The 15,708-nt window shown below is 41.2% G+C and overlaps 1 protein-coding gene across 2 annotated transcripts in view; it reads right to left on the bottom strand.

Moving 5' to 3' along the window:
• Bbs2 (Bardet-Biedl syndrome 2) overlaps positions 1 to 15,708 on the bottom strand; it is a 49,406-nt gene that overhangs the window by 29,669 nt on the left and 4,029 nt on the right. The window contains exons 2-7 of one of the 2 annotated variants that reach the window (XM_045142082.1): positions 11,025 to 11,252; positions 6,774 to 6,899; positions 6,478 to 6,540; positions 3,260 to 3,337; positions 864 to 968; positions 689 to 775 (exon numbers count right to left, since the gene is read on the bottom strand). In XM_045142082.1, coding sequence (XP_044998017.1) covers positions 689 to 775; positions 864 to 968; positions 3,260 to 3,337; positions 6,478 to 6,540; positions 6,774 to 6,899; positions 11,025 to 11,252 — 687 coding nt within the window. The remainder of the gene's footprint in view (positions 1 to 688; positions 776 to 863; positions 969 to 3,259; positions 3,338 to 6,477; positions 6,541 to 6,773; positions 6,900 to 11,024; positions 11,253 to 15,708) is intronic. The other variant, XM_045142083.1, reaches the window with a different exon arrangement.

The following is a 15,708-nucleotide window of genomic DNA, read 5'->3' on the forward strand; positions in this document are numbered from 1 at the left end:
GTCCATCACTGACAGAGAAGCATGGCCCACACAACTGGTATCCATGGAGATGGAGAAGCTACTTAGTCAGAAATGCTGATTTGAAGTTTAAAAAGGAAAAAAAAACAAAAGAATTTTACTTTAAAATAATAGGTGGGAAAACAATAGGCCAACATGATTTTTTTCAAGATTTATTTTAAAAGAGCTATTCAGAAAGCTCATTACTCAGTTATTAAAATTCTTGTTTTTTTTACCAGCCTACACCTACGATCAAGATGACTGGTGGGTTTTTATGCCTCCATAGAAGAGATTCAGTAAGAATTGGCCTGGAGATTTTCTACCAAGCAGGGATTCCAAGGCTAAAGAATACACTCCTCTAGTGTACATAGTAATTTTAGTAAGTAATATTGTGGAAAAACAGGTTAAATCCAAAAACAAAGCCTACATATTCAGGTTTATATTCTAAGTCAATCAGCCAATAACATAAACAATGTTACTTTCAATTATACATGAACGTGACTACTTAAAACTTACCTTCCAGAGCTGGGCATGGTGGTGCACACCTTTAATACCAGCACTTGGGAAGCAAAGGTAGGAGGATCCTCATGAGTTCAAGGCCATCCTGAGACTACATAGTGAATCCCAGGTCAGCCTGGACTAGAGTGAAACCCTACCTCAAAAAAAAACCAAAAAAAATAAAAAACCTTACCTTCCCATTAGACCACCCAGTTATCAGTTCACACACTCCATCAGAGTTTAGGTCAAAAGCATGAATGCTCATGGCATGATTTTTGGACTGAAAAAGAATTCCAATAGTTAGTACAGAAGTCCCTCAACATTGAAAGTATAAAGCCTCTAAATATGAAAGGCTGAATTATACTAACTTTAATTCTCCAGTATCTTGCTGTTTTGTCATAAACTCCAACTGTGCCATTGGAAAGGGCATAACCAAATCGACTGCCGTACATGGGACACAGAGAGGTGATTACCTGCAAAATAATACATTAAAAACATTAAGTCATTAAGACTCAATGTGAATTACAGCCTTATAAATCTGCCTGATCTGTGTTGAGGAACTCTGTCCTCAAGGAATGCCGTGGCTATTGTCATCTTGAAATCACAGCAGCTGTGATTAACAACATAAGCCTAACATTACCTCATGGAAGGCTGGTAGGCAGGACTCAGGAAGCTCACAAGGTGTATGAGGCACTACCCCCTCCAGGAAGTGAAGCAATTGACAATTTCTGCCAGGAGGGGCTACTTCATCAGTGGAATAAGTGCTAGTAAATTGCTCTTAATCTGGTAATTCCTCACCTATGCTCCTGTTAAGGAACCCCAATTAGGGGCTGAAGAAATGGCTCAGTGGTTAAGGGACTTACCTGTGAAGCCTAAAGACCAATGTTTGACTCCCCAGATCCCACGTAAGCCAGATGCACAAAGTGACACATGCACAAAGTCATCCATGCACACAAGGTGGCGCACATGTCTGGAGTTCTATTGTAGAGGCCCTGGAATACCTCTTTCTCTCTTGCTCTCTCATAAATTTAAAAAAAGAAAGAAAGAAAGACACCCCAATTTAGGGGCTAGAGAGATGGCTCAACCATTAAGGGAACTTATTTGCAAAGCCCAACAGCTGGGGTCCAATTCTTTAGTACCTACATAAAGCCAGATGCACAAAGTGGCACATGCACCTGGATTTCATTTGCAATGTTAGGAGGCCCTGGCACACCAATACTCACTCTCACTGTCTGCCTCTTGCTCTCAAATAAGTAAATAAAAATATTAATATTGGGCTGGAGAGATGGTTTAGTGGTTAAGGCACTTGCCTGAAGCCTAAGGACCCGGGTTCAATTCCCCAGTATCCACATAAAGCCAGATGCGCAATGTGGTGCATGCATCTGGAGTTTGTTTTTACAGTGGCTAGAGGCCCTGGCACACCCATTCTCTATCTGCTTCTTTCTCTCTCAAATAAAAAAAAAACTTTTTTTTTAAATATTAATATTAAAAGTAATAATAAGGGAGGGTACTTAATAGGTTGATATTGAATATATGTAAGTACAATGATTGTGATGGGGAGGTAATATGATGGAGAATGGAATTTCAAAGTGGAAAGTGGGGGGGGGGGGGGAATTACCATGGGATTTTTTTTTTTATAATCATGGAAAATGCTAATAAAAATTTAAAAAAAAACAGTAATAATAAGATGGAATCCCAATTAAACTCATCAGTTCACCAAGCTAGACTTAGGTAGGACCATTTATTTGGTCTGTTGCCTTCCTCTCTATCCGGGATGAATAGAAATACTCTGCAAGAAAGTCATGCAGCATCTTCCTATAACTGTACTATAACTAGATTTAAAAGCACTCCCACGGGGGCTGGAGAGATGGCTTACAGTTAAGGTGCTTGCCTGCAAAGCCAAAGAACCTAGGTTCGATTCCCCAGAACCACATAAACCAGATGCACAAGGTGTCACACATATCTGGAGTTCATTTGCAATGGCTGGAGGCCCTGGCGTGCCCATTCTCTCTCTATCTGCCTCTCTTTTTCTGCATCTTTCTCTCCCTCTCAACTTAATTGAAAAAAATTTTTTAATTAGATATAAAATCTGGGTGTGGTGGTGCACACCTTTAATCCCAGCACTTGGGAGGCAGAGGTAGGAGGATTGCCATGAGTTTGAGGACACTCTGAGACTACACAGTGAATTCCAGGTCAGCCTGAGCTAGAGTGAGACCCTACCTCAAAAATATATATATATTGGGCTGGACAGATGGCTTAGAGGTTAAGCGCTTGCCTGTGAAGCCTATGGACCCTGGTTCGAGGCTCTGTTCCCCAGGTCCCACGTTAGCCAGATGCACAAGGGGGCGCACGCATCTGGATTTCATTTGCAGTGGCTGGAAGCCCTGGCGCGCCCATTCTCTCTCTCTGCTTCTATCTGTCTTTCTCTCTGTGTCTGTTGCTCTCAAATAAATAAATAAAAAATGAACAAAAAATATAAAAATATATATATATTAAAAACTATATATATTTTTTACAATACTTCCGGGAGCTAGAGACATGGCTCAGGAGGGGAAGTACATGCTGCAAAATCACTTGAATACACCACACATGTAGACAAAAACACAATAAAAATAACAAATGTGAGAACATGAAAAGTATGTAGCATGACTATAAAACAAACTGGGCTTTGAGAAGATGCCCGCGTTCTCATTTATACTGCGTCTGAATGTGCTCATGCTCTCTCTTGCCCAAGGTTACATAATGTTCAAGCAGGACCTCCTACCTCTGTTTCTGTCATTTCTGCCACAATCTCATCTTCTTTAAAAACTCGGATGTCGAAATCCTCAGATCCAACAAGAAGCTGAAGAAAAGAAGAAAAATCATAGCTTAAAAGATTCTATAAATGGGCTGGAGAGATGGCTTAGCGGTTAAACGCTTGCCTGTGAAGCCTAAGGACCCTGGTTTGAGGCTCAATTCCCCAGGACCCACGTTAACCAGATGCACAAGGCATGCATGCGTCTGGAGTTCATTTGCAGTGGCTGGAGGCCCTGGTGTGCACATTCTCTCTCTCTCTGCCTCTTTCTCTCTCTGTCTGTCACTCTCAAATAAATAAATAAAAATAAACAAAAAAATTTTTTTAAATTCTATAAACAAGCCAAGCATGATGGAACACACCTTTAAGCTCAGCACTGGGGAGACTGAGGTAGGAGGATTGTCATGAGTTTCTAAGACCAGAGTGAGAACCTGCCTCATAAAAACAAAAACAAACTGGGTATGGTGGGGCATACCTTTAATCCCAGCACTCGGGAGGAAAAGGTAGGAAGTTTGCTGGGAGTTAGAGGCCACCCTGAGATTACATTGTGAATTCCAGGTCAGCCTGGACCAGAGTGAAACCCTATCTAGAAAAAAAAAAAGTGGGGGGAGCTGGAGAGATAGCTTAGTGGTTAAGACATTTGCCTATGAAGCCTAAGGATCCAGATTCAATTCACCAGTACCCAAGTTAGCCAGATGTATGTGTGTGGAGTTCATTCGCAGTGGCTAGAGGCCCTGGCACAACCCATTTTTCCTCTCATCTGCCTCTTTCTCTAATAAATAATAAAAAATGTTTTTTTTAATAAATGTATTTCTTTTTTTTTAAATTTTTTATTCATTTATTTGAGAGCAACAGACACAGAGAGAAAGACAGATAGAGGGAGAGAGAGAGAATGGGCGCGCCAGGGCTTCCAGCCACTGCAAACGAACTCCAGACGCGTGCACCCCCTTGTGCATCTGGCTAACGTGGGACCTGGGGAACCGAGCCTCGAACCGGGGTCCTTAGGCTTCACAGGCAAGCGCTTAACCACTAAGCCATCTCTCCAGCCCAAAAATGTTTTTTTTTAAAAAATAGGGTTAGACCACTCCATGGGAGGGAATCCATCCCTGATACTGAAAACCTAAAACTGGGGTAGTCATGAGCCCTAGGGATGTAACATCTGCTGCTGTCTGGCTAATGTATATACTATGCTCATCAAACTGCCCAGTAAGCACTTCTCTTAATGTTCATACCCATATATTAATGCTACTCTCACTTTTGGTAGAGAACCTTCTCTTTTCAGATGGCAGTGACCTCGGGATGACTCAGAAGGCATCATGGTGCTGAGAAGAAGTGACAGAGGAGTGCTCAGCACTGAAATATCTCTATCACACTTTCCAAGGCTCAGGGTCCATTGCAGAAGGGGTGGTGGAAAGAATGTAAGAGCCAAAGGAAGGGTAGGACTCCTTATAACATGCTCCTCCAGACACAAAATGACCTGGATATCCATGACTTCACAGTGCCTGACACTACACAAGAGCATCATAATAGGAGGAAAAGATCATGACATCAAAATAAGAGAGACTGGTTGGGGGGGGATATGATGGGGAGTGGAGTTTCAAAGGAAAGTGGGGGGATGGAGGGCATTACCATGGGATATTGTTTACAATCATGGAAGTTGTTAATAAAAATAAAAATTAGGGCTGGAGAGATGGCTTAGCGGTTAAGCGCTTGCCTGTGAAGCCTAAGGACCCCGGTTCGAGGCTCGGTTCCCCAGGTCCCACGTTAGCCAGATGCACAAGGGGGCGCACGCGTCTGGAGTTCGTTTGCAGAGGCTGGAAGCCCTGGTGTGCCCATTCTCTCTCTCTCCCTCTACCTGTCTTTCTCTCTGTGTCTGTTGCTCTCAAATAAATAAATAAAAATAAAAAAAATTAAAAAAAATTAAAAACATAGGGCAAGAGAGATATGGCTCAGTGGTTAAGTCGCTTGCCTGCAATGCCTAAATGTCCAGTGTTCTATTCCCCAGTACCCATATAAAGCTGGACAAACAAAAGTGGTGCACGCATCTGGAGTTTGTTTGCAGTGGCTGGAAGCCCTGATGCACACATTTTCTCCCTCCCTCTCTCTCTCTCTCTCTCTTTGTCTCCTTTCTCTCCTTGCAAGTAAGTAAATAAAATACTTTAAATAATTAATTAAAAATAAGTTTTAGCCACATGTGGTGGTGCATGTCTTTAATCCTAGCACTTGAGAGGCAGAGGTAGGAGGATTGCTGTGACTTCGAGGCCAGCCTGAGACTAGTGAATTTGAGATCACCCGGGGCTACAGCAAGACCTTCCTTACCTCAAACAAAACAAAACAAAACAAAAAATTTTAAGATTCTATAAACCAAACAAAAAATTGAACAATACTACGCTACTACCGCCACCCAAGAATTCCAGTTCTCTAGGAATCCAATGCTCAAGGAAGTCCCAAGGGAAGAAAAGAGTGGCTCTACAGATCTGATCCTACCATGCATACAATGCACCAGACAGTCCTTCACTACATCTGAATCCTCTTCTGCTGCTATTGGAAGTCATTTCAAACTCCAGAGTTCAGTATCCATGGACAAGAGTGTATGCTAAGTTAAGCTCAACATTGCACTGCTCATGCAACTGACTGCTCAAGGAGTGAACTTGCAGAGCAATCTTATATGCATCTAATAATTATTCTAATAATCTCAAAAGCTAAAAGACAATCACTAAAACTTTTAGATTCCTAAAAAAGTTAGCCAAAATTGAAAAGTACTTACAATAAGGTTTCAAAGCATCAGAAGGAATAAGTTATGAAGATGACACCAACTATTCTGCCTTCTCTCCCCTCTCCTGTGTCTTTGAACTGCACGGTGTCTCAGACAAATACCAGTGATTTATTGTTCAAGACAGGGGACATAAGGGCCAGGCATGGTGGAACACGGTTGTAATCCTAGCACTTAGGAGGCTGAGGCAAGAATACAGTAAGCTTAAGGTCAGCCTGAGCTGTATATGAGTTTGAAGCCAGCCTGAGTTACACAAGGAGACCCTGACTCAGAGAGGGAGGAAGGAGAGAAAGGGAAGGGGAGAAAGGAAAGGGGAGGTAGTCCACCTCAAAATTAATGCTTCTCTCAATATTTTTATGGTCATGGGAAAATGTATTCAACAGCACATACCAGAAACATCTCTTTCCCTACATACCTCTTTCTTTCCATCACCATCAAAGTCACACAAGGCCAAAGAATGAACATTATCTCCAGTAACCTGAAGATGAAACTCCAAATCATTAATATGCAACCCTTTTCATTGAATCCAAATGTACTAGCATCATTATGGAGAGGATTATACAAATCACCAATATCATTCACAGTTTTCCTAATGTACACAATTATGAATATTAGTGTTCTTATATTATTTAAGCAAACAATGATTCAATACTTTCTAAAGAAAATTCAAAGTAAAAATGTTTAATAGTACAAAATGTGTAGTCTTCCTACCGTCCAAAAGAGATCATTCCCTTCATGATCAAAACCCTGCAAGGCACAGTTTCCACCAATAATTGCAAGAGGAGGGGCAATGTCGCCCAATGTCCCCAGCACAATGGTATTTGCACCATCTGCTACCTAAGAGGAAGACAAAAAAAGACACATGATCACAGGTACATGGGTATGCAAGCACACTGAAGGTCACGTATATCTGCAGTTTATCTAGATACTCAGGTATTTCTCCCACCATCTGTCTTCTGAGAGGACCACACTGTGACCCTGGTAGGGATGGGCGAGATCGGGGACCACTCAATGCTCTGGCATTCATGTTAAGTTGATATAACATGCAGTTTTGATAATCCACAGGAATGCCAACTTAGAGGGCATACATAGTGAATCCAGATGTATGCCTTTAAACACCTACATTTTGAAATTTATTTTAACTATTTTAAATAAAAGTCTTTTTTTCAATTTTATTTTTATTTTTATTTTCACAATTTTTATTAACATTTTCCATGATTATAAAAAATATCCCATGGTAATACCGTCCCTCCCTCCCCCCACACCTTCCCCTTTGAAATTTCATTCTCCATCATATTACCTCCCCATCTCAATCATTGGACTTACATATATACAATAATAAAAGTCTTTTTTAAACAATATTACCCAGTTCTCTTACTACAATTTTTTTTTTTTTTTTGAGGTAGGATCTCACTCTAGCCCAGGCTAACCTGGAATTCACTATATAGTCTCAGGGTGGCCTCGAACTCAAGACAATCCTCCTACCTCTGCCTCTTGAGTCCTGGGATTATAGGCATGCACCACCACACCCAGCTGTGAATAATTTTTTGCTTGCCTGTTGTTTGAGGTAGGGTCTCATTCAAGTCCACCCTGACCTGAAATTCCCTAATAAGTCTCAGGGTGGCCTCAAACTCACTAAATCCTCTTACCTTTGCCTCCTGAGTGTTGGGATTAAAGGCATGTACCACCACACTCAAGTTTTGAGGGGGTTTTGATCATTTTTTTCAAGGTAGGATTTCACTCCAGCCCAGACTGAGTCCTGGAATTCACTCTGTAGTCCCAGGGTGACATCAAACTACTGGCAATCCTCTTACCTCAGTTTACCAAGTGTTGGTATTAATACTATGCCTGAGCTTTTTGGGACAGGATCTCACTCTTTATCCCAGGCTGTCCCTGATTCACTAAGTAGACCAGGCTGGCCTCAGATTCATGCTGCCTGCCTCAGTCTCCAGAATGCCGGGATTATATACTTAGGCCACCATGCCTAGCTATTTATTAACTTCTGAGATAAGATCTTACTATCCAGCCCTAGCTGACCTGAAATTTCATGTTGCCCAGGCTGGTGATCCTTCTGTCTCAACTTCCTGACAGCTGAGATTACAGGCCTGTAACACCATACACAGATGTGTATAATCATTTTAAAAGTTTAGAAAGACTTTATTAGATTAAGAAAAGGAAGGAGGGGAGAGTATGAGCTCCTGCCCATGAGAAGGTGGGAAGGGGTAATTTCCGCGCCCCCCCCCCCAGATTTCTATAATCTTTAAGTAAGAAGACTTAAAAGAAAAGCTTGGCTATACAAGAAAAAATATGAGTATGAAGGAATTATATATTATAAGTCATAAAAACACATAAAGAAAAGATTGGGGCTGGAGAGATAGCTCAGCAGTTAAAAGCACCTCTTTGCAGAGCCTAACATCCTGTGTTTGAATTTCTAATACCTATGTAAAGCCAAATGCACAAAGTAGCGTATGTATCTGGAGTTCATTTGCAGTAGCAGGAGGCCCTGGCCTGACCATTCCTTCTCTCATCCTTTTTTGTTGTTTTTGTTGTTGTTGTTTGTTTGTTTTCCAAGGTAGAGTCTCACTCTAGCCTAGGCTGACCTGGAATTCATTATGTCATCTCAGGCTGGCCTCAAACTCAGTGTCCTCCTACCTCCGCCTTCCAAGTGCTATGATTAAAGGTGTGTGCCACCATGCCCGGCTCCTTCTCTCTCTCTCTCTCTCTTTTTTGAGGTGGGGTCTCGCTCTAGCCCAGGCTGACCTGGAATTCACTATGTAGTCTCAGGGTGGCCTCAAACTCATGATAATACTCCTAACCTCTGCCTCCTGAGTGCCGGGATTAAAGGCATGCACCCCCATGCCTGGCTTCTCATTCTTTTTTATCTCTGTCTCTCTGCCTCTCTCTCTCTACTTGCAAATAAATAAATATTTTTAAAGAATGGCTATAAACTAAATAAATAACTGAGAAATACAAAAGGTAATGGATTACACATAAAAGAAAAGAGCACTGGGCATGGCAGCACTCGCCTTTAATTCCAGCACTCAGGAGGATCACCATGAGTTCAAGGCCACCCTGAGACTACATAGTGAATTCCAGGTCAGCCTGGGCTAAAGCGAGAAAGAGAAAGAAAAAAATAAAAGAGGGATTCACAGGTATAGGGTTTGTTTGGAATGTGAAAAAAAAATGTTTAAAACTGTTTTCAATAATTGTGCCAAAGCTCTGAAAAACTCAAAGCCAATTAGTAGGACACTTTAAGTTAAGTGTATAATATGTGAATTACATTTTTAAAACCTGTTAAAAGAGTAAGAAAAGGGAGCCAGGCATGGTGGCACATGACTTTATTCCCAGAACTTGGGAGACAGAGGTAGGAGGATCACCATGAGTTCAAGGCCACCATGGGATTACATAGTGAATTACAAGTCAGCCTGAGCTAGAGTGAGACCCTACCTTGAACACACACATACACACAACAAAAAAAAAGAATAAGAAAGTCTCTGTGTATGTATGTAGTATGATTCCACTTGGTAAACTCACATATACTTAGAAAAATAATCTGGAGTTATCTGGACAACACAGAGACCCTGTCTCAAAACAGCAAAAATCTGGATGAATAAATCAAAGCTATTTCACTACAGGTATTTTCTCTCTTTTTGTTCCCTACCTTTGTTATCACAAACATGGATGGCTCAAGCAGTAAAGCTGCAATTGCATGTAGATGGCAGGCTATGGTAAGGGCTGCCAACAAACTGCTGCACTGCAGTAAAAGGCCACGAGAACTGTTTGCCTGGCTCCCCAGCTGCTCTCAATAGATCTTGACACAGATCTATCTGCTAGAGATAAGCAGGACTTCAAAAATGATTACCAGCCATGGCCAAGCAACTTCCAAGTGAACAAAACATGCCAATGTAAACTCCATAGTGCCTAACTATACTGTAATAACCATATAAAAACAAATCAAAATAAATGTGTGATCTCTTTAATTTTTTTTAATCTATTTATTTGTGAGGGGAGAGATTGGGCAGATCAGGGCTTCTATCTTCCACAAACCAACTCCAGATGTACCACCTTATGCATCTGGTTTGAACCTAGGCTGGCAGGCTTTGCAAGCAAGCACCTTTAACCACTGAGCAATCTTCCCACCCTCAAATGTGTGATCTCTTTCCAACATTAAAAAAAAACAAAACAGCCAGGCGTGGAGGTGCATGCCTTTAAACTTAGCACTTGGAAGGCAGAAGTAGGAGGATTGCCATGACCCCAAGACTACATAGTGAATTCCAGGTCAGCCTGAGCTAGGGCAAGACCCTACCTCAGAAAAAAAAAAAAACAAAAACATAAAAAACAGTGGAGGACTAGAAAGATGGATTAGTGGTTAAGGCACTTGCCTGCAAGGCCAAAGGAGACAAGGACCCACATAAACCAGATGCAAAAAGTGGCACATGTATTTGAAGTTCATTTTCAGTGGCTGGAGGCCCTGGTGCACCCATTAACTCTATCTGCCTCTTTTTCTCAAACAAATATATAAGTAATACATATTTTAAAAAAAACAGTGGACAAGGGTTAGGGATGTAGCTCAGTGGAAGAGCATTTGCCTGTGTAGATGCCCAAGGCCGTGGGTTCAATCCCCGGCAATAACAGATTAAACAAAAAACATCTTGTAGCCGGGCGTGGTGGCACACGCCTTTAATCCCAGCACTCAGGAGGCAGAGGTAGGAGGATAGCCAAGAGTTCAAGGCCACCCTGAGACTACATAGTGAATTCCAGGTCAGCCTGAGCCAAAGTGAGACCCTACCTCGAAACACCAAAAAACACAACAAAACAAAAAATATCTTGTCTAACCAAAAAAAAACAAAAACCAAAAAAAAGTGCACTCTCCCCTTTTTTTCTCTTTCAAATAAATAAATAAAATATTTTTAAGTAGGAATGGGTAATGAGAAATTTATGGCTAAAAGGGGGTATACTTACCTCTCTGTAGAACAAATCTGAATTATTGTAGACATTATAAGCTAAAAGATTTGTCTGTGTTCCCACTAAAAGCACATCATAGCCAAGTTCAGGGTTCAGTACTCCTGAAGTCAAGCAGCTGACTGTCTGGTTAATGTTCAGGAGAGACACATCAGACTCCAGAGGGCTCTGGAAGACTCTTGATGCACTGACATCCTGGCTTCGTGTGTGAGGATTATGAATAAAAACCTAAAAGAAAAATTTATAAAAACCTCTTAAAATGCCAAAATGCCAAATTAATATTTTACATTTTTAATTTTTATTTTATTTATTTGAAAGTAAGTGAGGGAGAGAAAGAGAGAGAGAATGAGCACTCTAGGGCTTCCAGCTACTGCAAAAGAACTCCAGACATGTGCCACCTAATGCATCTGACTTATGTGGGTCCTGGGGGACCAAACCTGGGTCCTTTAGGTTTGTAAGCAAGCACCTTAACCACTAAGCCATCTCTGAGGACTATTAACAGATGTCAATATAAGTAAGTCATTTTATTTTTTGTTTTTTTAAAGATTTCTTTTTATTTATTAGAAACAGAGCGAGGGAAAGAGAGAGGGAGAAGGAGAATGGGTGTGCCAGGGACTCTAGCCACTGCAAATGAACTCCAGATGCACATCATCATTACATCTGGCTTTTGTGGGACCTGGAGAATTGAACCTGGGTCCTTAGGCTTCATAGGCAAGCACCTTAATCACTAAACCATCTCTCCAGCCCCATTTTTTAGGAATAAATGAAATTTTTAAAGCCCTGAAATTAATATCTTTTATGTAAGCCATTAATAACTTTATTTTCTAACCCTTAAAATAGTCTACTAGAAGCCAGGTGTGGTGCTGCACGCCTTTAATCCCAGCACTTGGGAGGCAGAGGTAGGAGGATCATTGTGAGTTCAAGGCCACCCTGAGACTACAGAGGAAATTCCAGGTCAGCCTGTGCTAGAGTGAGACCCTACCTTGAAAACAACAACAACAAAAAAAAAATAGTCTACTAGTAAATGTGTTAAAATACGTCATACAAAAAAATTAAAATAAAATAAATAAATACAAATGTCATACAAGTTGAAGACTTTTTAAAGAATATTTTAATTAATTTATTTATTTGACAGAGAAAGAGGGAGAGAGAATGGGCGTGCCAGGGCCTCCAGCCACTGCAAACTCCAGACATGTGCAACCTTGTACATATGGCTAACATGGGTCCTGGGGAACTAAACCTGGGTCCTTTGGCTTTGCAGGTAAGCACCTTAAATGCTAAGCCATCCCTCCAGCCCCTGAAGACTTTTTTATAGTGTACACTAGTACGACCATTCTGCCTTAGCCACCCAGGAAGCTGATATTACATCCAGTGCCAACAGGCCCAGACCAAATGTCTGAATTTTTATTGTTGTTCTGAGACAGGGACATATATATACATACCACAGGTCAGCCTTAAACATGAGGTGACCCCTGCCTCCAACTCCCGAGTGCACAGGCCATGCTGCCATGTCCAGCTGGATGTGTTATGTCGATCAGAAAACTGATCACATCTTTAATTTTTTTTATTAAGAACTTCCATGATTATAAACAATATCCCATGGTAATGCCCTCCTTCCCCCCACTTTCTCCCTGAAACTCCACTCTCCATCATACACCCTCCCCCTCTCAATCAGTCTCTCTTTTATTTTGATATCAACATCTTTTCTTCCTATTATGATAGTCTTGTACAGGTAGTGTCAGGCAATGTGATCACATCAGTTTTTTTAACATTTTATTTATTTATTTATTTATTTATTTATTTATTCATTCATTCATTCATAAGCAGAGGAGAGAGACAGAGAAAGGCAGAGAGAGAGAAAAAAACTGGCATATCAGGGCATCTAGCAACTACAAATGAACTCCAGAGACATGTACCACTTTGTGCATCTGGCTTTACATGGATGGGTACTGGGAAATCAAACCCAGGGTCGTTCAGTTTTGCAGACAAGCTCTTTAACTGCTGAGCCATCTTTCCAGCCCCCAAACTTATGAGTTTTTTAAGTAACAAGGTAAAAAACTAGGTTAGAACCTCTTTTATTTTTCTTTTTCTCTTTTTTCTTTTTGTGGTTTTTTTGTTTATTTGTTTTGGTATCTTTGAGACAGTCTCTATGTAACACTGGCTTGCCTCAGACTAGCTTCTGCCTCCTTTTGTATTTGTTTTAAGTTCTGAACACAAAGTTTCCAATCACGGGGAATTGCAGTATGTCTCCAACCCTTTCCCGCCTTCCCTGCCCCAAAAGGCAGCTAGAGATGCTCAGTAGGTAAAGTGCTTGCTGCACAAGTATGAGGATCAGCATTGAGATCCCCAGAATTCAGGTAAAGCCACATAGGTGTTTAATCTCACTGCTCCAACAAGATGGGAGCATAACTAGCCTGGCATGTGCAACAGTAAACAGAAACCCTGCCTCAGACACGGCTAAAGGTGAGCACCAACACCTGAGCTGTCCTCTGACGTCCACATGTCTGCTGTGGCATACACACTTAGGCACTGACACACATACATAAGGAGAGAGAGAGAAGAGAGATTTGAGTAAGAAAAAAAACTCCAAATCACAGAACCACACAGGCTTCCAAAGAAACCTCTGCCTGAGTCCCTGCTTCCACTCCTATATGTTCCATAAACCAGTACCTTATCTGTTATCTAAGACATCCCATCACTCACTTATCAACATCCACAGGGCCTCCCTTCACATTCAGTATAAAAACCAAGGTCTTTGGGACTGGGGAGATAGCTAAGCAGTAAGGGCATTTGCTTGCAAAGCCTGAGAGCCTGGGTTTGATTCCCTAGTACTCATGTAAAGCCAGATACACAAAGTGGAACATGTGCCTGGAGTTCATTCACAATGGCAAGAGTCCCTATTATGCTCTTTTTTCTTTTTCTTTCTTTTTCTCTCTCTGCTTGAAAATGCAAGCAAGCACCTTAACCTCTGAGCCATCTCTCCAGCCATTCTGCTTGGAAATGAATAATAAAATATATTTAAAGAAAGGTCTTGGGGGCTGAAGAGATGGCTTAGCAGCTAAGGCACTTGCCTGTGAAGACTAAGGACACAGGTTTGATTCTCTAGGTCCCACATAAGCCAGATGTACAAGGTGGTACATGCATCTGGAGTTCATTTGCAGTGGCTAGAGGCCCTGGCACACCCATTCTCTCTCTCCCCCCAACCTTTCTCTCTCTGTCTCAAATAAATAAAATTTTAAAAAAAGAAAAGAAAGGTCTTTGGGCTGAGACTGTAGCTCAGTGGTAAAGTACAACTTGCCATGCATGAGGCCCTCATTCAATTCCAAGCACCACCAAAAAAAAGAAAAAATATATATAGCCTGTAAGGTCCCTAGCTACCTCATGACCTTCGCCATTTCATCCCAGCCCCACAGCCTCCTTGTATTCTGGATAATTTCAAGACCTCCGAACTTGCTGATCTCTCCACTTACAAGGCACTTAGGCCATGTATCTGCCAGCTGTTTTCTTCTTACCAAAGGCCAGACTTAAAACCCTGTCTAAAACAGCAAGCTTCTATCAATCCCCTTTTCTCCTATGGATAGACATAATAGTTAATATATATGTATCTATAGCACATATATCTTTTTATCACATAATTTATTCTATTTTAATAAAGCATGCATATATTATGTACATATCCTGTTACCTGTGGCACATCCTCTCAAATGTGAGCTATTCCCAGTATATTGCTTCTGTGCACCTATATGTGCATATGAATTTTTATGTCTATGAGTATGAGTATTTTAGCATTTGTCAGGTTTTTTTTTGTTTTTTTTTGTTTTGTTTTTTCCCTGAGGTAGGGTCTCATGCTAGCACAGGCTGACCTGGAATGCATTATGTAGTTTCTAGGTGGCCTCAAACTCACAGAAATCCTCCTACCTCTGCCTCCCGAGTGCTGGGATTAAAGCTGTGTACCACCACACCTGGCTTTGTTTTGTTTTTTAAAGCAAGGTCTCACTCCAGCCCAGACTGGTGTGGAGCTAGCTCCACAGCCCATACCAGTCTCTAACTCATGGTGATCCTCCTACCTCAGTACCCTGAGGTTGTAAGCATGAGTCACCACACATAACTAGCCCTTTGTCCATTTTGATTATCATCATTATTTTGGCTTTTCAAAGTAGGGTCTTGCTCTAGCCCAGGCTGAACTGGAATTCACCACATAGTCTCAGAGTGCCCTCAAACTCAACAGCAATCCTCCTACCAAGGACTTCCAAGTGCTGGGATTAAAGGCATGTACCATAATGCCCAGTTGCTTATTTTTATTTTTGTTTTGATACAGGATCTAGCTATATAGTCCAGACTGACATCAAACTTGTGACCTTCCTGCCTAAGCCTCTTGGATTTCTCAGATAACAAGCATATGCCACTACTTCTGGCTTGTCTGTTTTTATTATTATTATTATTATTATTATTATTATTATTATTATTATTTTGCCAGGGCCTTCAGCCACTGCAATCGAACTCCAGACACATGTGCCACCTTGTGCATGTGGCTTATGTGAGTCCTGAGGAATCAAACCTCAGTCCTTTGGCTTTGCCAATAAGGACCTTAGTCACTAAGCATCTCTCCACCCCGTCAGTAACTCTTAACAGCTAACATCATTTAACAGGCCTTGTACCCATTATTCTATTATATCACTTTGTG

This window comes from Jaculus jaculus, chromosome 1, assembly GCF_020740685.1.
Source record: "Jaculus jaculus isolate mJacJac1 chromosome 1, mJacJac1.mat.Y.cur, whole genome shotgun sequence".
Taxonomy (NCBI): Eukaryota; Metazoa; Chordata; class Mammalia; order Rodentia; family Dipodidae; genus Jaculus; species Jaculus jaculus.